This window comes from Gopherus evgoodei, unplaced genomic scaffold (assembly GCF_007399415.2).
Source record: "Gopherus evgoodei ecotype Sinaloan lineage unplaced genomic scaffold, rGopEvg1_v1.p scaffold_37_arrow_ctg1, whole genome shotgun sequence".
Classification (NCBI taxonomy): domain Eukaryota; kingdom Metazoa; phylum Chordata; order Testudines; family Testudinidae; genus Gopherus; species Gopherus evgoodei.
The window spans coordinates 265670-293208 of record NW_022060049.1 but is presented as its reverse complement, the minus strand read 5'-3'; the positions used below and the strand labels follow the sequence as shown (position 1 = coordinate 293208).

General features: G+C 51.7%; 1 protein-coding gene across 1 annotated transcript; it reads right to left on the bottom strand.

Annotated features, from left to right (window-relative positions):
• Nucleotides 1-981: 981 nt before the first annotated feature.
• PGLYRP2 (peptidoglycan recognition protein 2) lies at nucleotides 982-27515 on the bottom strand. Its single transcript, XM_030545520.1, has 7 exons — nucleotides 27285-27515; nucleotides 13283-13410; nucleotides 12782-12853; nucleotides 9544-10458; nucleotides 6114-6324; nucleotides 1761-2055; nucleotides 982-1208 (listed from the first exon to the last, which is right to left on the bottom strand). The coding sequence occupies exons 2-7, from the start codon at nucleotides 13350-13352 to the stop codon at nucleotides 1206-1208; spliced, it is 1566 nt and encodes a 521-aa protein (XP_030401380.1). The 5' UTR covers nucleotides 13353-13410; nucleotides 27285-27515; the 3' UTR covers nucleotides 982-1205.
• Nucleotides 27516-27539: the final 24 nt, after the last annotated feature.

Below are 27539 nucleotides of genomic sequence, written 5' to 3'. Positions count from 1 at the left end.
TTTATTACAAACAATCTCAGTGCTGTGCATTAAAGCGAAGTGTGAGTCTTCAGCTAACCTGACTGTTGGCGTGGGCTCTGTGAAGATAGTGAACGTAACAACTTCTGTGAATGTCACAGTGAGAGGCACTGCACACTGCAGGGAGCCATCTCTGGGGAACATGGGAGCTGGGGCTCAATGACTGGTACCTGCAAGGCAAGGCTTGGACTGGCAGAGTCCTGGAGAGTTTGCTGGCAAGGCCAACGGGCTGGTATGACGCACAGCTTAGCAGCGTGGTAACAAAGTGGCTTGCGGCTATGCGTGACCTAAGCAAGCTTTCACACAAGCACACATACATACACATGCATGCACACTTACAACACACTGAAAATGTGTGTGCAAAGGTACACACACTGCACACTGAAAACACAAGCACACGCACACATGTTGCACACCCACTGCTCCTTGCCAGAGGAGAGCCCCCTCTTGTTCTCTTTGTGATGTGCTACCTCCCCAACCTTGCTGTCCTGGGGGGCCACAGTGCCACAAACACGGGAAATACATTTATATATAAGGAGGGAAAGCCATCAACCCTGCCGGGGAGATGAGCACTTAATGATCCTGATGGGGAATGGCACACGTCATCCCAGCCAGTGACTTGGCATCAGATTGTCAGGGTTCCTGGTGCCTGCTGAGCTGGGGTCACATTCAAGCTAGTGACCCAGAGACTATCAAGTCCCCTGTCCGAGGGATTGCAATCCTGAAGGGCTGGGGACAAGAGTCTGAGCCAGGACTTCTGGGTTCAGTTCATTATTTAATCCACCCTGCCCGGATGGGTGACCATAGGCAAGTCACATCCCCCCTCTGTCCCTCAGTTTCCCCGCCTCAGTCACAGTGGGGACGGAAGGGTAATGAGGGGGCCCTTGAGGAGCACTTTGCTCTGCTTAGCCGGGTGATGGCATTGGGACTCTCAAATGGAAGCCAGGCTGCAGTGACACTGAATCATGTTCCCATGACCTGCTTTATTGGAGGGGGATTTTCAGTACAGGAGCAAAGCAGCACATTGTAACTACTGGGGCTAGCAAAGCCCCCCTGGCCTCCCTTGAGCCACCGTCTTGGGAATAGGATGCTGCAGCCTGCTCCCATGGCAGTCTGAAAGCATGGTCCTGGTGGGATGTGTCCTGAACTGGGTCATTACCTGGATCATGACCCATGGCCGGGAGTTCTCACTGCAAAAGCAAAGAAAGAAAACATGGGTTTGATCTCAGTGTGTCCAGGAAATGCCCGATTCCTTCTAGCCTCCCGCACTCCAACACACTGAGCTCCAGAGAGCCTGCCCAGGGCATGAGCAAGGCCAAAAGAGCCAGCTCCCTGGAACTGCCCAGGGCAGCCGGAGCATGCCATTTCACCATCCCCAGGGGCAGGTGGCGATGAACAAATCTCAGCTTCCAGTTAGAAAGCCCTGGGGGTTGGAGAGAAAAGTTGGAAACTGTGAGTCCGAACAGCTCAGGAACCATAAGGCAAGGAGCCAGAACCCAGCAGTGATCAGCTGGAGACATCTCATGCAGTCTGAGCCAGTCTCATGACTTTGGGGGCTGGACTCCCCTGTAGACTGCAGGGGAGCAATCCCTGATGGGAGCCCTTGTTGCTGGGGTGGAGGGATTACAAGACGGGCCACTGGCTTGGAAGCCTTCATAGCATCTTCACACACCCACAGCCCCATTAGCAGAGTGCCCCCTAGTGGAGAGGGAGTGCTGGGGAGCATGCAGGAGAGGTCTCACCTTGAAGCCCTGCCATGTTTGGATCTCCCGGTAGAGTAGGTTCCCCGGGCATGCAGTGTGCACCATCTGCCGGTGCCCATGCACTGTGTAGTTGGCCCGGATCTTGGCGCCCTTCACCGCGCATGGCAGGAAATTGTCACGCACCAGTGTGAGGGCAAATGCTTCCGGCAGCGTATCCATGTAGTCTCCAATGAAACTCACGCCGTAGCCTTTACTGTTGTAGCCACGGGTGTGAGCGCCAACCCAGTGCCAACCCCGGCCCTGGTACATGTACCCATCTGATCCGACCACGAAGCTGCAGCAGGGCAAGAGCAGACAGAAGCTGAGAGGGAGACAGATCCTGTTTCCCTTGCAGTTTGGATCTGGGCTTTCAGCCCACTAGAGAGACGTGGGTTGGCTGCCAAACAGGGGTGCCAGTCCAACCCAGGGAGGGTGGATGGGGTTCCCCATGGCCTCCTGGGTGTCCACAGGGATAGAGGAAGGAAGCTTTAATTTGCAGCCAGGCCTTTATAGGGGTTTGCATGGATTCATTTTACCAAGCTGTGCTCCCTCCTGGCCCTTTTTTGAGTGGCACTGGCCTGCTGCCCTGCAAATCTCACCTACCTCACTTCCTTCAGCAGGCTCTCCCAGCACTTGGAACTGAATGGCTCTCTCAGGTGGTGCCCATGAGACCAGAGCAGGTCTGGCTGTCTGCATGAGCTTGGCAGTCCTTAGGGACAAAGCCCTGTACCAGGCACGTCCCTGCCCTTGGGGATTCAGGTTTCACAGCATTTAAGACTATAGGGAACCTGTATAAGCTAGGCCAGAGAATTTCACCACTTACTCCCGCCTGAAGCCCAGTAACTTGTGTTTGGCTAAAGCATCTGCCAGCCAGGCCCCCAGCCTGACTTTGGAGCCATCAAGAGCTGGAGAATCCACCACTTTCCCTTGGAGTTTGTGCCAGTGATTCACCCCCTCCCTGGTAAACACTTGTGCCTGATTTCTAGTTTGAATTTGTCTGGCTTTAACGTCCAGCCACTGTGTCTGGTTGTGCCATTCTCTGCTACAGCCCGGCAGTACCCAGTGTTCTCTGCAAGTGGCTCAGCAAGTCACTGCTCTATCTTTGTGATAAACTAAAATGATTGAGCTCTTCAAGTGTCTTGCTGTCGGGCACATTCTCCAGCCCACATGTCATTACTGTGGCTCTTTCCTGCACCTTCTCCAATTTCCCCACATCCTTTTAAAACCGTGGACACCTGAAGGAGGCACTGTATGCCAGTGTTGGTCCCCCCAGTGCCGTAGACAGAGGGAAAATCAGCCTCCGCACCTCTTTTTGTGCTACAACATTCCATGGGGGAGCTCATGTTGAGTTGTTTGTCCCCCTATGACCTCAAAAGGCTTTTTGGCCCCTGCTTTCCAGGATATAGGCCCCCACACTGTAGGTGTGACCTTGGTACTAGACTGGAGACCTTTGCATGCAACTGTATTACAATGCATTTTTTTGACTGGACCCAGGTTTCCAAGCAAACCTGATCATTTTGTATGACTGCTCTGTCTTCATCATTACTTCCCACCCTGCTAATCTTTTATCAGCAGCGATTTTTTATTTACTTCCGGATCATTGATAAAAGCGTTGAATAGTGCCAGGCCCAGAACCAATCCCTGTGAAGCGTCCCTCGAAACATTTCCATTTGATGATGGTTACCCATTGACAACTAGTTTTTGAGTTCTGTCATTTAGCCAGTGCCTCATCTATTTAATATATGCTCTATTGACAGTGTATAGTGCTGATTTTGTAATCAGAATACCATGTGGTACTAAGTAAAATGCCTTTCAAAAATCTATTACATCTACATAGTTACCTTTGTCAACTGAACTTGTAATATTCTCAAAGGATGAAATCCGGTTTGTTTGGCAAGACCTATTTTCAATATAATCGTGTTGACTGTTAGGATATAGATATTCAGGTCTGTTTGCAAAGGCCTATACTTAAAGAATTTAGGTGTATTCTTATCACTTAGCTAGTTATAGAGATATAAAAGAAAGAATCAAAATCACTCTCTGTCTATGTAATGGCCTTCTCTTACTGTGACAGTCTGAGGCCTGGTTCTTCAGCTAAGCAGAAGAGACCAGCCATAAACTGGGAAGTGTATGGTCACATCCTCACATTCCAAACTAGTCACAGTGAAATAAGGTGCTATTGGGCTATTAGGAATACAATCCTGTCCTGACATTCCTATCACCTCTAGAGAAAGGGAAGAGCCTAGAAGATGTAAAAGGAAACTTAGTTTGATAGCATCCTGTCTGGCAAGAACTCACTTATCAATAGCTGGGATGTGAAATCCTCATTTCAGTATTATTCTATCATTGTAATCTCCACTTCCCTATGGTTTGTCTGTATAATCTCTGTCTGGTTTTGTGTCTGTTTCTGTCTGCTGTATAATTAATTTTGTTGGATGTAAACCAATTAGGGTGGTGGGATATAATTGGTTAAATAACCATGTTACATGTTAGGATTGGTTAGTTAAATTTCAGTAAAATGATTGGTTAAGGAATAGCTAAGCTGAACTCAAGTTTTACTATATAGTCTGCAGTCAATCAGGAAGTAAGGCGGGGATGGGAACAGGGACTGGGGATAGGGGTAAGGGAATTGGGATCATGTTTTGCTAAAGGGGGAAATGGGAACAGGGGATGGGAACAGGAACAGGGGATGAGAACAGAAACAGGGACACAGGCAAGACTCTGTGGTGTCAGAGCTGGGAAGGGGCACACTAAGGAAGGAAACTAGAATCAGGCTTGCTGGAAGTTCACCCCAATAAACATCGAATTGTTTGCGCCTTTGGATTTTGGGTATTGTTTCTCTCTGTTCATGCGAGAAGGACCAGGGAAGTGAGAGGGTGAAGGAATAAGCCCCCTAACATTAACTGGCATTAATTATATTCCTATTGTTTAATTCTTTATCAAATAAATCCTCTTTCAGGTTTTTCCTTAGTTTGCCTGAGGATGATGTTGGGCTAACAGGCCCACAGTTACCCAGATCACACTGCTTACCCTTTGTGAATATTGGCACAATATTAGCACGCTTCCAGTCTTCTGGAATTTCCTCAATATCCCATCATTTATTAAAAATGAACATCTTTGGGCTGGAGATCTCAGTCAACTCTTCTAGGATTCTTGGGTGCAAATTATCAGGGTTTACTAATTTAAAATGTTTACCCTAGTAGCTGTTGCCTAAAATCCTTCTTCATCATCCCCATGTGAATCAAGATCATCCTGTTTCTTTCCAAATACAGACAGAAATATTTATTTAATACTTCTGCCTTATTTGCATTCTTATGAACAATTTTACCATCTTCGTCTAGTGATGGGCCTATGTTATTGTTGGGAATATTTTTTTATTTCTAATATACTTTAAAAACTCCTTATTATCCTTAGCCCTGCCAGCCATGTATTTTTCTCTGGTGTCTGTAGCTTCCTCATCAATTTCCTACCTTTCACCATTTCTAATTTATATTGATTGCCATCCATTTCTTTTTTTCTGTTTTTTATATATTGCTTTTTTATTTCTAATTTTGCTAGGATGGGCTTTTAGCCACAATCACCCTCTTTCTGAATCATGGAGTCATGGTGTTTTGGACACCTAATAAATTCTTCTTAAAAAACTCCCAATTTCCATTCACATTTTTTTTTCTGTCCAAATGTTTCCTCCCCATCTGTTTGGCTCATCCTCTCCCTCAGCTTGGGGAAGCTACTCCTGTTGAATCATCAAGACTGTATATTGCAATGTGGCGGGGGGCAGCTGCTGGGGTCAGAATCCTGCCTCAGGGCCTGTCCTGTCCTCTCATGTGGGGGGCTGTGTTTGAGCAATAGGAGGCTAGTGACCTCTGTGGAGCAGAGGGTGGTTCTAAGGTGGGGATGGGCATCCAGACTAGGGGGAAGGATGCTCAGAACCAGGGAGGGAATGGGAAGGGAGAAGTGAGTTGGGGAGGTATGGCACCCACTGCTCTTGTCAGGGTGGAATGAAAGTTGCTCACCTATGTGTCATAGCCCCAATTCCTCCAGCAGGCAAAGGAGAGTTGCTTTTATGTCAAGGAGTCACAGCCCGCACTGAGGCCCCCAGTGATCAGTGTACACTGTAGCCAGGACTGTGAAGGCTCAAGCTGGCCAAGGATCTGCTGCAGGGCTTGGTGGGAGGCCTGAAGCAGAGTCAGGACACAGCAGACACTGCACGTCATCAGTGCTGTTTCAGGGATGCAAAGCTCCAGGCGGCAAGGGCCCTCCCCCTAGGCTTTCTCATGGGCTGCCCAGTCCCAAACCATCTGATGGGCACTAGCCGAGCCCAGTGCATTCTGGGAAGGCCATGCCCCTGCTCACCTGTAGCCTATGTCATCCCAGCCACGGTCGTCCTGGTGGAAGCGCTGCATGGCCCTCATGTCAGCAGCGCACTCGGGGAAGGTCCGGCAGGGCTGGCTGGGTGAGCTGGTGTGGTGGATGTACACGAAGCTCAGGGGCAGTTTGAGCTGCGTGGGAGTCCCCTTGTAGGGCCTGGCCCCCCACATGCAGCGGGGAATGACAGCTGGGCATTCTGGAGGCAAACGCACAGGGTGAGACACACGCCCCCTGAACCCAAGCCCCTCATGCCTGGCATTGCAGTCTATTTGCCAGAGCGAGAGGAATAGCTGAATGCTGGGAGATCTGGTTCTGACCACAGTTCCCTCTGTATCCCACAAGTCCCCACCCCAGCGTGCCTCAGTTTTCCTCCTGGTACAGTTGTGTAATGCTGCCCCCTACCATCCCCAGGACACTGTGGGGCCGAGGTAGGGAACACGCTGCCAGGAGGGGAAGCCTAGCCAGGCTGCTTCTGAACAAGAAACAAGCAGTTTCTAAATGAGAAATGTTCAATCCCTTCCAGCCATTTGGGGGGTTTTCTTCCACATGTTTTCAAAAAAATGCTTAAAAAAAAAAAGTTTACTGGCAGGTTCCCCTCCCACTTTAGGAGAAGGGACAATGTGGGGAACCCACTCCCAAAGGGGTGTGTTTCAAATGAAAGAGGGGCCCAAACACAGAACTGGACCTGAACCTCACCGTCTCACAGCAACGGGCAGAACTGGACCCGAGCCCCAGAGCCACACCATGACCTGCAACAGGCAGAACCGGACCCGAGGCCCAGAGACGCACCGTGCCCTGCAACGGGCAGAACCGGACTCGAGCCTCAGAGCCACATGGTCTCCCTGCAATGAGTAGAACCGGACTCGAGCCTCAGAGCCACACCATGACCTGCAACAGGCAGAACGAGACCCGAGTTCCAGAGACACACCGTGACCTGCAACGGGCAGAACCAGACCCGAGTTCCAGAGACACACCGTGACCTGCAACGGGCAGAACTAGACCCGAGTTCCAGAGACACACAGTGATCTGCAATGGGCAGAACCGGACCTGAGCCTCAGAGCCACACTGTGACCTGCAACAGGCAGAACCAGACCCGAGTTCCAGAGACACACCGTGACCTGCAGTGGGCAGAACCGGACCCGAGCCTCAGATCCACACTGTGACCTGCAACAGGCAGAACCAGACCCGAGTTCCAGAGACACACCGTGACCTGCAACGGGCAGAACCGGACTCAAGCCTCAGAGCCGCACCATGACCTGTAGTGGGCAGAACCGGACCCAAGGCCCAGAGCCACATGGTCTCCCTGCAATGGGCAGAACGGACCCGAGCCCCAGAGCCACACCATGACCTGCAACAGGCAGAACCGGACCCGAGTTCCAGAGACACACCGTGACCTGCAACGGGCAGAACCAGACCCGAGTTCCAGAGACACACCGTGACCTGCAACGGGCAGAACCGGACCTGAGGCCCAGAGCCACATGGTCTACCTGCAATGGGCAGAACCGGACCTGAGCCCCAGAGCCACACCGTGACCTGCAACAGGCAGAACCGGACCTGAGCTCCAGAGATGCACCGTGACCTGCAATGGGCGGAACCGGACCCGAGTCTCAGAGCCACACCATGACCTGCAACAGGCAGAACCAGACCCGAGTTCCAGAGACAGACCGTGACCTGCAATGGGCAGAACCGGACCCAAGGCCCAGAGCTGCACCGTCTTTCTGCAATGGGCAGAACCGGACCCAAGGCCCAGAGCTGCACCATCTCCCTGCAATGGGCAGAACCGGACCCAAGCCCCAGAGCCACACTGTGACCTGCAACAGGCAGAACCGGACCCGAGGCCCAGAGATGCACCGTGACCTGCAATGGGCAGAACCGGACCCGAGGCCCAGAGATGCACTGTGACCTGCAACAGGCAGAACCGGACCCGAGGCCCAGAGATGCACCGTGACCTGCAATGGGCAGAACTGGACCCGAGTTCCAGAGACACACTGTGACCTGCAATGGGCAGAACCGGATCCAAGCCCCAGAGCCACACCGTCTCCCTGCAATGGGCAGAACCAGACCTGAGCCCCAGAGCCACACTGTCTCCTTGCAATGGGCAGAACTGGACCCGAGTTCCAGAGACACACCGTGACCTGCAATGGGCAGAACTGGACCCAAGGCCCAGAGCTGCACTGTCTCCCTGCAACGGGCAGAACTGGACCCGAGCCCCAGAGCCACACTGTGACCTGCAACAGGCAGAACCGGACCCGAGGCCCAGAGATGCACCGTGGCCTGCAATGGGCAGAACCAGACCCGAGCCTCAGAGCCACACTGTGACCTGCAATGGTCAGAACCAGACCCAAGTCCCAGAGTCACACCATCTCCCTGCAATGGGCAGAACCGGATGTGAGCCCCAGAGCCACACTATCTCCTTGCAATGGGCAGAACGAGACCTGCGGCCCAGAGCTGCACCGTCTCCCTGCAACGGGCAGAACCAGACCTGAGCCTCAGAGACGCACTGTAACCTGCAAGAGGCAAACCAGACCCAAGGCCCCAGAGCTGCACCGTGACCTGCAAGGGGCTGAACCGGACCCGAGGCCCCAGAGCCGCACCGTGACCTGCAAGGGGCTGAACCGGACCCGAGGCCCCAGAGCCGCACCGTGACCTGCAATGGGCAGAACCGGACCCGAGGCCCCAGAGCCACACCGTGACCTGCAAGGGGCAGAACCGGACCCAAGGCACCAGAGCCACACCGTGACCTGCAAGGGGCAAACCAGACCAGAGGCCCCAGAGCCGCATCGTCTCCTGCAATGGGCAGAACCGGACCCAAGGCCCAGAGACACACTGTGACCTGCAACAGGCAGAACCGAACCCGAGGCCCCAGATCCACACCATGACTTGCAGTGGGCAGAACTGGACCTGAGGCCCAGAGCCACACCGTGACCTGCAAGGGGAAGAACCAGACCTGAGGCCCAGAGCCACACCGTGACCTGCAAGGGGCAGAACTGGACCCGAGGCCCAGAGCTGCACCATGACCTGGAAGGGGCAGAACCGGACCTGAGGCCCAGAGCCGTACTGTGACCTGCAAGGGGCAAACCAGACCCAAGGCACAGAGCCACACTGTGACCTGCAAGGGGAAACCGAACCCGAGGCCCAGAGCCACACCGTGACCTGCAAGGGGCAGAACCAGACCCAAGGCCCCAGAGCTGCACTGTCTCCTGCAATGGGCAGTCCCCGAAGTGTGGATCTGGGGTTCTAGAGTTCAGATCTGAATGGGACTCCCCACAGCCCGGGACCTGGGATTCAGGAGGTGGCACTGTAAGCCCCACGTGGGCCAGGGGTTGGCATTTGCTCCAGGCTCATCTCTAGAACCATGTAGTCCTGTTAGTGTAGCATCGCCCTGGCTGGTGAGGGGAGAGAAATAAGCACCTACCCAGGTAGGCCTCCGTGAACTCCTGCACCGCCCGGCTCGCAGCAGCCAGCAGCTCCTCATCCCCAACCCCGCTAAGCAGCGGCGCCATCCGAGGTAGCGCTCGGAGCAGCTGGAGGGAACGCACCACCTGCTCCTCCAGCTGCCCAGCCTCGGTGAGCTGCACAAAGTTCTGGCGCCTGAAGTTGCTTCTGGCCTGGCTCTCCCCGGCCAGGCCGTCCCCAGTGTAGTACTCTCTCAGCAGGGTGCTCAGCGGGGCTGCGGGCTCACCTTGCCCTGCCAGGTGTGCCCCCAGGATCACCCCGTCCAGTGCCCCATTGATGAAGGCATCAGTGAGGGGTGACGGGCGGCCCAGGAGGGTGAAGTTCTGGGGCTCGGACACACTGTCCCAGCAGCCATTCGGCCCCATGGGCACCTGGCTCTCATTGGCCTGGGCCAGGAGAAAGGCCACGCCCAGGGCCTTGGCAATGGTCACTGCGTAGAGGGTGTCTATAGTCAGGGGCAGCTCCAGATGTGTCTGGTTCAAAGGCTCAGTTGTAACTAGCAAAAGCTCTAAAGCCTCAGGGGGCAGCGGCACCTCCCGCCTCCCCTTCAGCCCTGCTTCAATCCCAGCCAACAAGGGGCTCACGGCCACTGTGGTGCCATCAGGGAGCAACACCACCCCCTGCTCAGTCGAGGAGGCATGAACTTCGTGCTTCACGAGGCGCATGAGGAAGGATCTCTGCTCCTGGCTCAGGAAGGGCAGGTCTGGGGGCACGGCGGGTGCCTCCCCCAGCAGGAGCTGGTAGAACTCGCTGTCACAGCAGCCCAGGCCCCGGGCGAGCTCCGTCATGGTCAGGTTGAGGTGTCCGTCCAGGTGGTGAGATTCCAGCACTTCTACGACTTGGATCACGGAGTTCATGTGAAACGGGAGAGAGCCTGGGAGGGGAGGAGCAGGAGAGGCTGTCAGATCTCTGCTTGGCTGCCTGGCCCCTGCACTGCTCACTGGGCCAAGCAACGGGCAGCCCAAGTCAAGAAGTTTTGCACTCCCAGGGATGGGTGCTATTGGGGAAAACAGGCTAGTCTGAGAGCTCAGTGGTGCTCTGGGCCACCTGGGCTGAGGGACTGGAACAGCACAGAACTGTTGCCGTTGTGGCAGTTTACTGAGGTCTTGTCCACATGGCGCTGTGGTCTGGACTGAGGGGTGTGAACTGCTCTAACGTGCTGTGTTCAGACTGCCCCATGTGACCTGCTGGCATGCTCTAAAGGGAAGCTCATGCTGATCTAGACCTGTTTAAACAGGGCTACACTAATGTGCACTCGGTGCCCTTTCGTTCATGCCAGCAGCGTCTACATGGGGCACTGAGAGCAATACACAGCAGAGTACTCTGCAGGTTATACCCTGGAGTCCGGACTGCAGCATCATGAAAACAAGCCCTGGGTGTACTGGGGGTTCAAGCTGTGTGGCCTAACAGCCCCTACAAACCATCAGACACCCCACTGGCAGAGACTGTGGGAATCCTACCAAACCATCTCTCCCCCAGGCTGCTGGTGGCTGCAGCCAGGGCATCTCCACATTTCGAGATGGAGTCCAAAAGCAACTGAAACTGTTCCTGACTGTGCGGCTGGATTAAGGAAATTAACAGAGCGCTGCTAGTTTAGAGACAGTTGAAATGAGGCAACACAGGACTGATCAGTGTGTGGTCTGCAAAATGAAGCAATCCAAACCCGGATATTGACAGGCTGATTTGGCTGTAGGGTGTGCCCAAGAAATTGCTGCATCAATGGAGGCGGCTACTAAAGATGCTACAGAGTTTCAACAGCATCAAGTGATCTGTGCCACAGATACATTGGGGGTCAAGCAGAGAACACAACTCAGAGCCCGCTGGAAAGCTGTTTGCTTTCGCTGTCACAAACTGTCTTGCAATACAAGTGATTGGCTCAAGGACACACTCTGCTGGAATTGCAAGATATTGGAGCATACACAGAAGATGGGATGGTCAGGGCAAAACATGTTGCCCCAGGTGGCAAGAGCAGCATCAGATGATTTCATTCAGCTTGCTGATGGCAATGTGGAGTGCACCGAGGATGCTGGAGTACCTCCCCAGGGGCTTAGAAGACAACCTGAAGTGTTATTTGGATTCCTTTGCAGTTGGCAGTAATTTGTAGCATGGTGTGTATTACTGATAGTAATACATTGGTAATTCTTTCTGGCCTACCCTTTCGCACTAAAGGAGGAAGAGTATGTAGTGTACAGGATTTGGGTAATGTCCCTTTAATAGTTTGATACCTCTAGTGGCATCCCTGTCTTTCTGTTGCAGAAGCCAGCCAGACCCCTGCCCAAGGGCCGGGTGTTTGTACATCATTAACACGCATGGCTGTTTGGGATCCCGCTCTGCCAGTGTGGGGTCCCTGTATTGCTAATGCTGTGTAGAGAGCACGGTCGCTGCCCAACTCTCAGGCTGAAGATTTCGGGTTGTTTTGTAAAATAGTTTGAAGAAACATAACACTTAAGAGAGACGGGACAATGTGAACCCTCCACTCCTGTATGCCTGGCATCCCCTGCTATCGTCCCAGGTGATCCCTGAGATCCCACTCACTGAGAGCGACTGGAGGGAATAAATCCCACCCCAGCCACCCCCACCACACTTTCCCAGCTAGCTCCTTTGATCATTAGGCAGCAGATTGCAACGAGTCACTTTCATTCTGTGCCCCATACAGTCACTTTCCCCTTGCTGGTTGGTTGGGTATTTGCAGGCAAAACAGGAGGTCTGCTCCTCCAGTCCCAGTGTAGACATACCCTTATTTAGCCTCAGTTTCCATCTCTCAAACTGGGCATAGCTCTGCCCCATGTTGCGTGAGCGTTGACATGTTAAAGATGGAGATGTGCTCAGACACTCTGGTAATGGGGTCCCCAAGTACCTCAGCGAGCGAGGTAGCTAGATCTTCATAAACTAGGTTTAAATGCACTAGATTTCATGTTGGTCAGACATCCCCCAGCGAGCACTCCCATGCTTGGGGTCCTAATGAGAGCCTGCTGAGAGCGGAGCTTTTACCTAAAGACCCAGCTTCTGCAGTCCTGGGATAGGTCAGAATCTCATCTGTCATTATAAAAAAGGTGAGTTTCTAGCTCTCCTGCCAGCAGAGGTGACCCCAGTGTGACCCCAATGGCTCCAAAACCAGAACACAAAGAATCAGCTCTCAGAATGTATTGTTTCTTCTAAATCTCATGATTCAGGGGGTCAGACTCATGATTTCTTACCACGTGGGGGTGGCTTTGCGATCCCCTGCAGCTTTCCTAGTCCAGATATTGCATCTGGGGGTACATGAGAGCCTAGGAGAGAAATTGACTAGAAGTGGATTAGAAGCAAAGTGAAACTTGCAGAAGCCTGTCCCAAGCCTCGAACCTCCTGGCCCCCAGCCCCCTCACTCATCCTGAGCCTCTAGGGATGATCAGGAAAGGACAGATGCAATTTTACTCTCCAGTCACACAAACACTCCCTGGGGCTGGTGGTATTTGTCAGGGCAGCGCTAAGCTAGCATGAAACCGAACCCTCTGGCTCCAGTGCAGGAGCTGAATGAAACGCAGGAGGCAAAGAACCATCAGGGTGATATTCCCCACCTCTTCCCCGTGACCTGGGCTGGTATCAGAAAGGAAAGCTGTGGTTTTATTCCCATCCCTTTCAGCCTCTCACCTCACCTAAGCTGTTCTAGCAATCACACAGGTCTCCCCACTGCAGAGCAGCTCCGCCTATGCACCTACCTTTGCCAGGCTCCAGCCAGGTGCAGACACCCAGCAGCACAGCGAGGAACCACAGCTTTGTCTGGCCCATCTTCTCCAAGGACAGCGCCAGTCTCCTGGTCTTAGGAAGGAGCTAACAGCATGGCTCCCTACAGGGACACAGCAAAAATCAATAGACGGGTGTCAAAGTCTCCGTCCCCAGGGCTGCTGCACCTGTGGGTGGGTGAAGGGCAGTGCTGTGCACTCCCAGACTTTGCCCCTTCACCTTGGAGCTGAGCTTGCGCGTCAGAGTTCAGGGGCTGGTTGGGGAGTGGGTGACACATGGGGTAGGATGGCTCAGCCTCGCCGCTGAGCGCACATGAGAATCTGCAGCCCCACAGCCCTCCACAAACACAGAGATTCCCCCTACCCCTAGAGCATTCCCCTTAGGGATGGCACAGGCCCCAGAACACAGCCAGCCTGCAGCAAAGTCACTGCAGCGCCCCCTCCTGGCTGTCCACAGGCTTGTTCATCCTGTCCAGAGTCAACTGCCCCTGTCTCCCGGCAATCCTCCAGTCCATCCCTCCACCCGAGGGCTCCCTACCCCCTCCTGTCCCTCCATCCCAGCCCTCCCTGCCCCGTCCTGTCCCTCTGCCACCAGGGAACCCTGACCCCCGTACCTCTGCCCCAGTGCTCCCTATCCCCTCCTGTCCTTCCACCCCACCCTCCACCCCCTCCTGTCCTTCCATCCCATCCCTCCCTGCCCCCTCCTGTCCATCTGCCCCAGCACTACCTGCACCCTCCTTCCATCCCAGCTCTCCATGCCCCCTCCTGTCCCTCTGCCCCAGGGCTCCCTGCCCCTTCTGTCATAGAATAGAAGAGACCATCTAGTTCAACCCCCTGCTCAAAGCAGAGCCAACACCACCTAAATCATCCCAGCCAGGGCTTTGTCAAACCAGGCCTTAAAAACCTCTAAGGATGGAGATTCCACCACCTCCCTAGGTAACCCATTCCAGTGCTTCACCACCCTCCCAGTGAAATAGTGTTTCCTAATATCCAACCTAGACCTCCCTCACTGCAACTTGAGACCACTGCTCCTTGTTCTGCCATCTGCCACCACTGAGAGCAGCCTAGATCCATCCTCTTTGGACCCCGCCTTCAGGTAGTTGAAGGCTGTTATTAAATTCCCCCTCTCTTCTCTTCTTCAGACTAAACAAGCCCAATTCCCTCAGCCTCTCATAGACTTTAAGGTCAGAAGGGACCATTATGATCATCTAGTCTGACCTCCTGCACAATGCAGACCACAGAATCTCACCCACCCACTCCTGTAACAAACCCCTAACCTATGTCTGAGTTATTGAAGTCCTCAAATTGTGGTTTGAAGACCTCAAGCTGCAGAGAATCCTCCAGCAAGTGACCCGTGCCCCATGCTGCAGAGGAAGGCAAAAAACCTCCACGGCCTCTGCCATTCTGCCCTGGAGGAAAATTCCTTCCCGATCCCAAATATGGTGATCAGTTAAACCCTGAGCATGTGGGCAAAACTCACCAGCCAGCACTCAGGAAAGAATTCTCTGTAGTAACTCAGACCCCACCCCATCAAACATCCCATCACAGACCACTGGGCATACTTACCTGATGATAATCAAAGATCAGTTGCCAAATTAATTGCCAAAATTAGGCTATCCCATCATACCATCCCCTCCATAAACTTATCAAGCTTAGTCTTAAAGCCAGATATGTCTTTTGCCCCCACTACTCCCCTTGGAAGGCTGTTCCAGAATTTTACTCCTCTAACGGTTAGAAACCTTCATCTAATTTCAAGTCTAAACTTCCTAGTGTCCAGTTTATATCCATTTGTTCTTGTGTCCACATTGGTACAAAGCTTAAATAATTCCTCTCTCTCCCTAATATTTATCCCTCTGATATATTTATAAAGAGCAATCATATCCCACCTCAACCTTCTTTTGCTAAACAACCCAAGCTCTTTGAGGCTCCTTTCATAAGACAGATTTTCCATTCCTCGGATCATCCTAGTAGCCCTTCTCTGTACCTGTTCCAGTTTGAATTCATCCTTCTTAAACTTGGGAGACCAGAACTGCACACAGTATTCCAGATGAGGTCTCACCAGTGCCTTGTATAACGGTACTAACACCTCCTTATCTTTTCTGGAAATACCTCGTCTGATGCATCCTAAAACCGCATTAGCTTTTTTAAAGGCCTTATCACAGTGGCGGCTCATAGTCATCCTGTGATCAACAAATACTTCGAGGTCCTTCTCCTCCTCCTCTGTTATTTCCAACTGATGTGTCTTCAATTTATAACTAAAATTCTTGTTATTACTCCCTAAATGCATGACCTTGCAATTTTCACTATTAAATTTCATCCTGTTACCATTACTCCAGTTTACAAGGTCATCCAGATCTTCCTGTATGATATCCTGGTCCTTCTTTGTGTTAGCAATCCCTCCCAGCTTTGTGTCATCCGCAAACTTTATTAGCACATTCCCACTTTTTGTGCCAAGGTCCGTAATAAAAAGATTAAATAAGATTGGTCCCAAAACTGATCCCTGAGGAACTCCACTAGTAACCTCCCTCCAGCCTAACAGTTCACCTCTCAGTATGACCCGTTGTAGTCTCCCCTTTAACCAGTTCCTTATCCACCTTTCAATTTTCCTATTGATCCCCATCTTTTCCAATTTAACTAATAATTCCCCATGTGGAACCATATCAAATGCCTTACTGAAATCGAGGTAAATTAGATCCACTGCGTTTCCTTTGTCTAAAAAATCTGTTACCTTCTCAAAGAAGGAGATCAGGTTGGTCTGGCACAATTTACCTTTTGTAAAACCATGTTGTATTTTGTCCCAATGACCATTGATCTCAATGTCCTTAACTACTTTCTCCTTCAAAATTTTTTCCAAGACCTTACATACTACAGATGTCAAACTAACAGGCCTTTAGTTACTCTGCTCACGTTTTTTCCCTTTCTTAAAAATAGGAACTATGTTAGCAATTCTCCAGTCATAAGATACAACCCCTGAATTTACTGATTCCTTAAAAATTCTTGCTAATGAGCTTGAAATTTCATCTGGCAGTTCCTTTAAAATTCTTGGATGAAGATTATCTGGGCCCTCTTATTTAGTCCCATTAAGCTGTTTGAGTTTGGCTTCTACCTCGGATGTGGTAATATCTACCTCCATAGCCTCATTCCTATTTGTCATCCTACCATTATCCCTAAGCTCCTCATTAACCTCATTAAAGACTGAGGCAAAGTATTTGTTTAGATATTGGGCCATGCCTAGATTACACTGGTCTACAATTTTTGAGAAGTCGTCTGCTTCAGAGATAAAATGTACTATTTATTATGTATTTTGATGTGCTGAATTCAAATATGACAATTTAAACAACTGATTGGCTACTGTTTCTAAGATATTTACGTTTTTACATTTTATGTCTATGTATATTGTGTAGATAGTAGAGTTTTAATCATAAATTGTAAACCTAGGTCTTTTCATGTGTTTATGGTTGCTTTACATGATAATATTTCACCTGTCCCGTTTATGTAACACTTTAAAAATCAGCAAAAGGGTTATGTAAATAAAATTTAGTATGAAACAAAAGGCAAAAAACTATTATGTACATAGTTTAGTCCTATTCAGTGTCTACTCGGCGCTTCTTGGCTTGTGTCTTGTATTCATTAAATGGAGCATCTCTTGTCACTGTCCAGCAATAGTCTGCAAGCATTGATGGGCTCCATTTGCCCTGATAGCCTGCCAGGAGATTCCACTGAGGTAGTCTGGAGCCCAACAGCTCTGCCTTACTCTTGGGTAGTTCCAAATCCCTGACAAGGTCATTCAGTTCACTTTGTGTTATGAGGTGTGCTTCAGAGGAGGAGGATGGGAGAAAATGTGGGTCCTGTGACATTGATGGTTCAGGACTAGAAGTTTCATCCTCTTCCTCTTCCTCGTCTGACTCAAGTGAGAATGATTCTGGTGCATCAGGAACCAGCAGTCCTTCTCTGTGGGGTACTGGGCGTATAGCTGATGGAATGTTTGGATAACGCACAGTCCACTTTTTCTTCTTTGACACACCTTTCCCAACTGGAGGCACCATGCAGAAGTAACAATTGCGGGTATGATCTGTTGGCTCTCTCCAAATCATTGGCACTGCAAAAAGCATAGATTTCCTTTTCCTGTTCAACCACTGGTGAAGATTTGTTGCACAAGGGTTGCAGCATATGTGTGGGGCCCACCTCTTGTCTTGATCTCCAATTTTGCAGCCAAAAGAAAGGTGATAGGCTTTATTAACCATAGTGGTTAGACTGCGCTTTTGTGATGCAAAAGTCACTTCACCACAAACATAGCAGAAGTTATCTGCACTGTTCACACAAGTACGAGGCATCTCTGCTCGCTTTGGCTAAACAGAAATGTGTCCCTTTGCAAAATCAAACACTGACAAATAAGAGAGCACGACACTGTATGATTTCTAGAGCTGATATAGGGCAATTTGTTCAGCAGAGTGCCCTTCGTTATGATTGCATCATCCATGACTTCTAGGAATAACATGATGCAATTCTTATCATGTATGATGCAATACCAGCTTCAGATTGCATCATTCATTGTTTTGCCTAAAAAGCAAGTACTGTCCAAACCCAGTCATAGATTTATTCATAGATCCAGTTAAAGATGTATTTTAGTCATTTCTGGTTTACATTGAGATCCCTTCCCTTTATAACTCACTTATCCTCCGCCATTCCCAAGTCAAGGGTCGTATATACTGACCCAATAGCATATCTTGAAAACTAGAGCCAATCAACAATTTTAAGAATCATTTTCGTTCTCAGTGACCTAGAATTAGTAAAGTTGGACTACATTTATTTCAGAAGCATTTTGGCTGTAGAGCAGTGTTATCCTTAACCTCCACGCCATTCTCAATGTTTAGCGGTCCCACTTCTTCTTTCTTTGTTTTCTTCTTATTTGTATGGCTATAGAACCTTTTACTATTGGTTTTAATTCCCTTTGCAAGGTCCAACTCTACATGGCTTTTGGCCTTTCTCACTTTATCCCTACATGTTCTGACCTCAATAAGGTAGCTTTCCTTGTTGATCCCTCCCATCTTCCACTCCTTGTAGGCTTTCTGCTTTTTCTTAATCACCTCTCTGAGATGCTTGCTCATCCAGCTTGGTCTACAACTCCTGCCTATGATTTTTTTTCCCCTTTCTTGGGATGCAGGCTTCTGACAGTTTCTGCAACTTTGACCTGAAGTAATTCCAGGCCTCCTCTGCCTTTAGATCTACAAGTTCTTCAGTCCAATCCACTTCCCTAATTAATTTCCTTAATTCTTTAAAGTTAGCCCTTTTGAAATAAAAAACCCTAGTCCCAGATCTATTTTTGTTTATCCTTCCATGTAGTTTGAACTGAATTAGCTCATGATCGCTCAAACCAAGGTTGTCCCCTACAACCATTTCTTCTGTGAGGTCCTCACTACTCACCAAAACCAACTCTAAAATGGCATCCCATCTTGTTGGTTCTTCAACTACTTGGTGAAGAAATCCATCAGCTACCACATCCAGAAAAATGTGAGCCCTATTATTGTTACTAGCACTTGTCCTCCAGTCTATATCTGGGAAGTTTAAGTCTCCCATGATCACACAATTCTCATTAGTGTTTACTTCATTAAAAACATTAAAGAGGTCTCTGTCCATATCCAAATCAGATCCCGGTGGTCTATAGCACACCCCAAACACTATCTCAGCGGAGGCTCAAGTAGCTTTCTTTCCCAGTGTGATTTTAGCCCAGACAGACTCTGTCTTGTCCATTCCATCCCTTCTTATTTCTTTACAATCTACCTCATCATTGACATATAATGCTATTCCACCACCTTTGCCTTTATTTCTGTCTTTCCTAAACAGCACATAGCCTTCAATACCTGTACTCCAGTCATGACTACTATTCCACTATGTTTCTGTTATCTGTATAATATCCAGTTTCACTTCCTGAAACAGTAGCTCTAGTTCCTCCATTTTGTTACCTAGGCTCCTCGCATTAGTGTACAAATATCTTAATTTTTGCCGTTTGGTTTCACTGACATTCTTTACCCAATTAGGCACAGACATTCTACCACCTTTATCACCAATTAGACTGGTATCTATACTACTGTTCCTGCTTATGTCCATTCTCCTGCCCACGGCTGCATCCTCTCTTACTTTGTTTTCCTCCCTCTCAATGTTGAATTCCGGCGTGGAGATTACCTGGATATCTCCCAACCATCTTCCCCAAATTCCTAGTTTAAAGCTCTCTTAATCAGTTGTGCCAGCCTCCATCCTAGAAGTCTATTTCCCTCCTTAGTCAGGTGAAGTCCATCCCGAGAGAACAGTCCTCTGTCCGTGATTGCTTCCCAGTGGCCGTACATCCCAAAGCCCTCCCTATAGCACCACTGCCTGAGCCATCTGTTGATCACCATAATCTTGTCACACCTTTGTTGCCCTTCTGTAGGAACAGGCAGAATCTCACTGAAGATCACCTGAGCCTCGATTTCCTTAAGCATCTTCCCCAGTCGGGCATAGTCTCCCTTGATATGTTCCAACGAGAATCTAGCTGTATCATTTGTTCCCACATGAAGGACAATCAGCGGATTCTTGCCCTCTCCCATTAGGATCCTTTGCAGCTTCAGGTCCACATCTCGTATCTTAGCACCCAGCAGACAGCACACCCTTCTGTTCTCTGCATCAGCTCTAGTTACAGGCCTGTCTATTCTTCTCAGTAAGGAGTCCCCAATCACGTAGACCTGCCTTTTCCTGGTGACAATGTGATTCTCCGGTCTATCCCCTGTTCCCTCTGGCTGCAAGTCCTCTCAATTTCCATTGTCCCTTGCAATCCTCCGCAACCTATCCTGTATCCTCCTGGGGCTCATATTTGGTGTTATCTCCATTGACTCTTCCCCTCTTCCTATAGAACTAGCTGCTCTTCTCTTTTTCCTTGCCCTCTCACCTTCAGCGAGCGCCTGCTGTGCCCCTTCTTCATTTTCCAACTCTGCAAACCTGTTCCTGAGCTCTATTTGTCCTTCACTGGCCAGTCTTTTCCTCTGCCTGGTTCTCATAGTCACACGCTTCCACCGTCCACTTTCCTCACCCAGCTGTCTCCCCTCAGAATTCTTTGGTCCTGTTTCCATCTGCAAGTCTGAGCTTATCCCTTCAGCCTCCTCATGTCTTTGCTCCATCATCCGCTCGAACCCCCTTCTACACTCTACCAGAGTTTCCACCTGCATCTCCAATCCTCGGATCTTTTCTTCCATCAGCTTTATCAGACGGCACTTCATGCAGATGAAACTCTTTTCAGGTACCCCCTCCAGGATCATGTACATGCCACAGCTTCCACATCCAGTCATCCTCAATGTGTCTTTCACTGCTGCCTCTGTATCGGTCATAGCCTTCCCACCTAAAACCTGTTAGTCCAGGAAACACAAACCAAAACAAACCCCCAACAGGCACCAGAACACCGGCAGAACACCACCCACTCCCTTCACTAGGCTGTCAGTTCCTCAGCCTAGGTCTCTAACGGTATGTCTACACTACGGGATTATTCCGATTGTACATAAACCGTTTTGTAAAACAGATTGTATAAAGTCGAGTGCATGCGGCCACACTAAGCACATTAATTCGGCGGTGTGCATCCATGTACCGAGGCTAGCGTCGATTTCTGGAGCATTGCACTGGGGGTAGCTATCCCTTAGCTATGCCATAGTTCCCGCAGTCTCTCCCACCCATTGGAATTCTGGCTTGAGATCCCAATGCAAAAACAGTGTGGCGGGTGATTCTAGGTAAATGTCGTCACTCAATCGTTCCTCCGTGAAAGCAACGGCAGACAATCGTTTTGCGCCCTTTTTCCCTGGATTGCCCTGGCAGATGCCATAGCATGGCAACCATGGAGCCTGTTTTGCCTTTTGTCACTGTCACCGTATGTGTACTGGATGCTGCTAACAGAGGTGGTACTGCAACGCTACACAGCAGCATTCATTTGCCTTTGCAAGGTAGCAGAGACAGTTACCATCCCTATTGCAGCGTCTGCCATGCCAGTGTAAATTGGTGATGAGATGAAGGTTATCAGCCACTCTGTACCATCTACTGCTGTCATGGGTGCTCCTGGCTGGCCTCGCTGAGGTCGGTCGGGGGCGCATGGACAAAAATGGGAATGACTCCCTGGGTCATTCCCTTCTTTATGTTTTGTCTAAAAATAGAGTCAGTCCTGCCTAGAATATGGGGCAAGTGTACTAGAGAACCAGAAAGCACAGCCACTCCGTGTCAGAGCCCCAGAGATCCCGCAGAAATGATGAGTTGCATGCCATTCTAGGGGGTACCCCTGCAACAACCTCACCCGTTGCTTTCCTTCTCCCCCAACCCTCCTGGGCTACCGTGGCAGTGTCCCCCCATTTGTGTGATGAAGTAATAAAGAATGCAGGAATAAGAAACACTGACTTTTTAGTGAGATAAAATGAGGGGGAGGAAGCCTCCAGCTGCTATGATAGTCCAGGCAGGACATTAAAGGGTGGCGGGGGAGAGGAGCCCAACCTCCCGCTGCTATGATAGTCCAGGCAGTACAGAATCTTTTCTTTAGACATGAAAGGGGTGGGGAGGGGTGATGGAGCTCAGCCTCCAGTTGCTATGATGAAGATGGTTACCAGCCATTCTGTACCATCTGCCGGGAGTGACCAGGAGTCATTCTCATTTTTATCCAGGCGCCCCCGGCAGACCTTGCAGAGGCCAGCCAGCCAGGAGCACTCATGGGCTGATGATGATGAGGGATAGCAGTCATATTGTACCGTCTGCCACCGGGAAGGGGATGCTGGTGTTCAGCGCTGCAGCATGCAGTAGACATAGGGTGACATTGAAAAAAGGCAAGAAACGTTTTTTTTCCCTTTTCTTTCGGGAGGAGGGGAAGGGTGTAAATTGACGACATATACCCTGAAACACCCGGGAAAATGTTTTTGACACTTCAGGCATTGGGAGCTCAGCCAAGAATGCAAATGCTTTTAGGAGACTGCGGGGACAGTGGGATAGCTGGAGTCCTCAGTACCCCCTCCCTTCCTCCATGAGCGTCCATTTGATTCTTTGGCTTTCTGTTATGCTTGTCACACAGCACTGTGCTGTGGCCTCTGTCTATCATAGGCTGGAGATTTTTTCAAATGCTTTGTCATTTCGTCTTCTGTAACGGAGCTCTGATAGAACAGATTTGTCTCCCCATACAGCGATCAGATCCAGTATCTCCCGTACGGTCCATGCTGGAGCTCTTTTTGGATTTGGGACTGCATCGCCACCTGTGCTCATCAGAGCTCCATGCTGGGCAAATAGGAAATGAAATTCAAAAGTTCACAGGGCTTTTCCTGTCTACCTGGCCAGTGCATCCGAGTTTAGATTGCTTTCCAGAGTGGTCACAATGGTGCACTGTGGGATACCGCCCAGAGGCCAATACCGTCGATTTGCGGACACACTAACCCTAATCTGACATAGCAATACCGATTTCAGCGCTACTTCTCTCGTCGGGGAGGAGTACAGAAACTGCTTTAAAGAGTCCTTTATATCGCTATAAAGGGCCTCGTTGTGTGGATGGGTGCAGGGTTAAATCGGTTAACGCTGCTAAATTCGATTTAAACGCGTAGTGTAGACCAGGCCTAAGTCTCCCCCTGTAAACTCCCCTGTTTACAGCTCTGTTTGCTGGCTCCTGTGCCGCTGCAGCTGCCTATGTCGCTGCCTGACTGGCTGGCTACCTTTATAGGATCCCCAAAGGAGAGAAGCCCTGCCCCCTAAGCAGGGCTCAGCTTCTCTCCCAGCATACTGCCCCTACCAGCCTCCACAGATGCAAACTACATACTCTCCTCATATGTCATGTGTCCCAGAGTGTCCTTCCGCCCCAGCCCTCCCTGCCCCCTCCTGTCCCCCTGCCTGAGGGCTCCCTGCTCCCTCTGTCTTTCCATCCCTGCACTCCCTGCCTGCTCCTGTCCCCCTGCCTCAAAGCTTCCTGCTCCCCCTGTCCCTCTGCCATAGCCTGCTCTGTCCCCTCCTGTCCCTCTTCCACGGAGCTCCCTACTCCCTCCCATCCCATCACTTTCTGTTGCTCTGGAGGCCCCAGGCCTGCTGCCTGCACACCCGGAGTAACTCAGAAGGCAGGAGGGAAGCATGGGATGCAGTGAGCCCCCACAGGGGATTAGGCAGGAGGCCAGAGGGGGCAGTACCCAGCTGATCCTGAGTGTCACCTCAGGGTGGTGACTGTTACTCTCTGTGGAGCGAGCAATGGAGGCAAGCCGGAGCAAGATGGGGCATCTTACCCGGGGCTTCAGGGAAATATCTATCCCTGGCCACCAAGTAGCCATGGCAGGTGATTGGGGGCAAGTGCTGTCCAGCCCCAGCCAGGGAGCCCTGGCTCATGAGCTCCAGTCAGAGCAGCTCTGCTTTCAGTTCTGGCTCCCCAGTTCAACCCCAGTGTGGCCCACAGAGGACATGGTGGGTGGAGAGGGAGAACCTGGCTGTTCGGGATTTACAAACCCCATGGAGCACAGGCAGATGGGTGAGGAGAGTCCCCTGTGTGCATGCGAGCAGGCTGATCACGCCCAGGACAACTGCCTGACCTGCCAGCCATGGAGACAGGCACCCACAGGTATGACCAAGAGAGAAACCCAGACCTGCTCTAAACAGGCAAGAACAGAGGGGGAAGAAAAGCAGAAAGGGGTGTGTGTGTGCGCGTGTGTGCATTCATGTGTACATTTGTGTACACATGCATGAATGTGCATGTGTGTCTGTGCACGTGTGCATGAGCATGCACAAGTGCCTGTGTGCGTGTGTGCATGTGTGTGGGTGTGTTCATGTGTGTGTGACAGATAGGGACTGCAAGCCCTGGCAGTTGAAGGAGTGATAGACGCAATTCAAGGGGAGAGTTCATGAACGGATCTGATTGAAAGCAAACAGACGAGGGCCAGTTAGGGGCAGCTGGGTCTCCTGGAAAGGCTACACCAGGAGATGGGGATGCTGCCCCAGCTTGTGCCCTGAGTGGCACCTATGAAGCAGGTCCCATGCGGGCAGCAGGCACGGCAGGGCTGGGCTGCCAATGGCTCTGCCGCTCACTAGGTCTCCCTGCATAAGCCTTGGCCATGTGCCCATCAGTGCACTGCTGCCAGGCTCAGCAGTCAGTGGGCTCGGTTGGGTTTGCTGTGTCCTTGGAGCCAGAGGACACAGCTCACATCTAGTGTAGACATGTCTCCATGAAGGGCTGAGCCCCCATGCACTGCAGGGGAGGGACTTGGGCTGTGGGCTCCGGATGGGAAGTGGGCTCTGGAGCTGGGTGGCTCCCTGGGGAGTCAGCCCTGGATCTCGGTGGCTGAGGGGCTCCTGAGAAGACCTCTGGCCTGGTATGAATGGCTCAGCGCTGGCTGCCTGGGGCTGGTAGGGCTCCCCAGCACCTATCCTGGCATGGTGCTGATATGCCGGATGGGGGTGGAGGGGGAGGAGATTCTAAAGTGACCAGGCCCTCGCTAAGGGGAGGCAGGTGATGCGGATTTCCAGAGTGCAGCCAGGGACACTCACAGTGGAGGGGGGCTGCAGAGATCCTCTAGCCTGCTCCCTCCCCCAGCACAGGCCAGAGACCTTTCCCCAGACAATTCCAGCTGAGACTAGAGCAGATCTTTGGAAATCATCCAGGCTGGATTGAAAATCCCTGGTGCTGGGGAGTCCCTGTGGCCCGGCTAGGCTGTGTCAATGTTAGTAATTTGCATCTTATTTCCAGTCTGGGTCCATCTAGCTTCCATGCCCAGCCTCTGGCTGCTGTTAGACCCCTCTCAGCAGAACTCAAGGGCCCAGGGATAAATCACTGCTCCTCAGGTTGGTGAGTACAGCACCCTCCGGTGTGGAAGTGCAGTCGAGCCCGCAAACAGCCCTGCCCTGGCCCATCCCCCAGGCTGCCTGTGGAGCTATCCTTGCCAGGCTCCCCTGAACAGCAGAGCTCTGCTCCCTGCCCTGGTGCACTGGTTTGCCCCTGCCACGCCACTAGGACTGGACTTTCCAGGGGTCCCCAGAATGGCCTGACTTCTAAGGACACCTGCAGTTCTCTCAGATTCCCAGCTCATGGCACCATGCGGGGAGTGGAGGAGGGGGAGGAGAGCTGAGGTCTTTGGGGCCCTGACTGAACATTGTCAGCCTGTCCAGCTTGTACCTTGAACTCCAGCTGAATCTCCTGGCCTGGGACAATCACATCATCCTTGTCCTGGGCTCACCCTGATTTCCTGCTCTGAGCACTCAGCTCCCAGTGGTGTCAGGGGGGTGGGCAAGGTGCAACATTTGCCATGGGGGCCTCGGGGGGGGGCAGCAGACCCTACCCAGGAGAAACCCTGCCCTGGTCTGTCCCCCTCCACCTTCATCCCAGCGACTCTTTGCTGTGCTGGAAGGCCATGCTGAGTGTTCTGTGTGCTCGGTGGGTGCTTTCCCATTCACCACGCACCAGGTTCTGTGTGCTGGTATGGCAGCTCCTGGAGGGAAATGAACAGGGCCAGACAGCGCCGCTGGAGCCTTAGCACAGCAGGAACAGAGGTGAGAGGGAGGAAAACAAGATAGGGATGAGAGAGCTGGGGGCTGCGGGTCAGGAGTGAGGGGTGCCAGCAGAGATGTGACTGGAGTGCTCATGGCTGGGATAGCAGGGGCTGCGGGTCAGGCGTGAGAGCTGGGGGCAGGGCTGGGATAGCAGGGGCTGTGGGTGGGATTGAGGGGCACCAGCAGAAGGGTGCCTGGGATGCTCAGGGCTGGGATAGCAGGGGTTCCACGTCAGGGCAGGCAGTTGTGTGCAGAGTGTTCAGAGCTGCTCTGTGTCTGCCCTTTCTCTCTACTGTCCCTGCTCCCAGAATGCACCAGGCTCTGGACTGAACTCTTCCCCTGCGGGCTGAGCTGGTTTTGTTTGCTGTGATTCTGTTGGATGGGCAGAGGGGGAAGTGACAGTCCCAATCCACAGCCACCGCCCACCTCTGTCACCCAGCTCCCTTAGCTCTGGAGCAACCCAGCCTGGTCAGATGGGTTCGTCCTCCCTGCCTGGAGAAGAGAAACCAATGACTTGCCAAAGAGGTAGAGAGAGTGTGTGTGTGTGTGTGTGTGTGTGTGCGTGTGTTTTGCCATGACCACACTGCTGCTGTTAGTGCCCTAGCTTGGGCGGAAACTTCTGCGGCGATGGACCCTGAGTGTGAAGCAGGCACTAGGGGAAACCCGCCCCCAGGTGAGATTCCTGGGAGCTGCCCATCTGCATGGTTTGTGTGGCTGCCCCTCAGGCCCAGCAATAGCTTTGGAGGGCGACTCGCGTCACCTGGGGGGAGAGGTGACCCAGGCAGTGGGCGGCCAGGGGATCTGACTTCCTGATAAAATTGGCCTCTTCACTCCATGGTGCTCGGTGGCCTGGGTCAGTACTGGCAACTACCAGTAACAGGTCGGGACAGGGGGCAGCTGAGCCCAGAGAGGGGAAATGACTCCGTCCAGGCTGCCCAAGGAGTTGGTGGCAGAGCCAGGAATGGAGCTCAGGTCTCCTGGGCAGTGATGATTCTTAGGATCCACATAGCTCCTGGCATGGCCACAGCACCACATGGGGATTAGCCAAGGAATCCGCATGGCCCGGGGAGAGGATCCTCCTTGTTGGTCTGAGCTCCTGCGTCACTGTGCATTGCCCAGATGGGGGAGCTGAGGTAGACATGGGGGAGTGGGTCACCCCAGGCTGCAGTGACAGAGAAAAGCTGAAAGCTCAGGACTGCAGAAGGCGCCCATCCTAACCAAACCGTGCTGTGGGGAGGGGGAGCGCTCTGTCCAGTGGTGAGCGAGGGTGTTATGGGCATGGGAAGGTCCTTGCATTGTACCAAGCCATGGAGACCCCCTGTGTGTGGCACTTTGCCCAGGCCTGGGTACCCAGCCTCCAGGAGGGATCACTGCTCCAGCGCCACTTCGTCCCAGAAAAGAGTCTAAGATGGGCAGGAGAAGAAAGGAGACTTGATCCAACCTTCATCATCCCCTTCTAATGAACAGCGCTTACCTGGTGCTGAGCTCCCATGGGCCCCTTTTCCCTGCAGCCAGACACTTCCCACTCTCTGGCGTTCCTGGGCAGTAGGAGGCTCCGGTGGCTCTTATATATCCTGTGATTAGCTGGGACTGCATGAGAAATCTGCGATGACTTCACTGCAGTGGCACGTCCCCGTTCACTGCACAGCTAATGTTATCTCAGCCGGCTTCCTGCCTCAGTCGGGAATTCCCCAGGGATTCTGAACTGCTGCCTTCTCTGACCTGCCCA

Coding starts and splice junctions, on each gene's coding strand:
- PGLYRP2 (XM_030545520.1), bottom strand. CDS start 13,352: ATGGGCCAGACAAAGCTGTGGTTCCTCGCTGTGCTGCTGGGTGTCTGC. Junction 10,459..12,781: donor CGCAAAGCCACCCCCACGTG/GTAAGAAATCAT, acceptor CTCCCCTCCCAG/GCTCTCTCCCGTTTCACATG. Junction 2,056..6,113: donor TGGGATGACATAGGCTACAG/GTGAGCAGGGGC, acceptor GCCCTGCTGCAG/CTTCGTGGTCGGATCAGATG.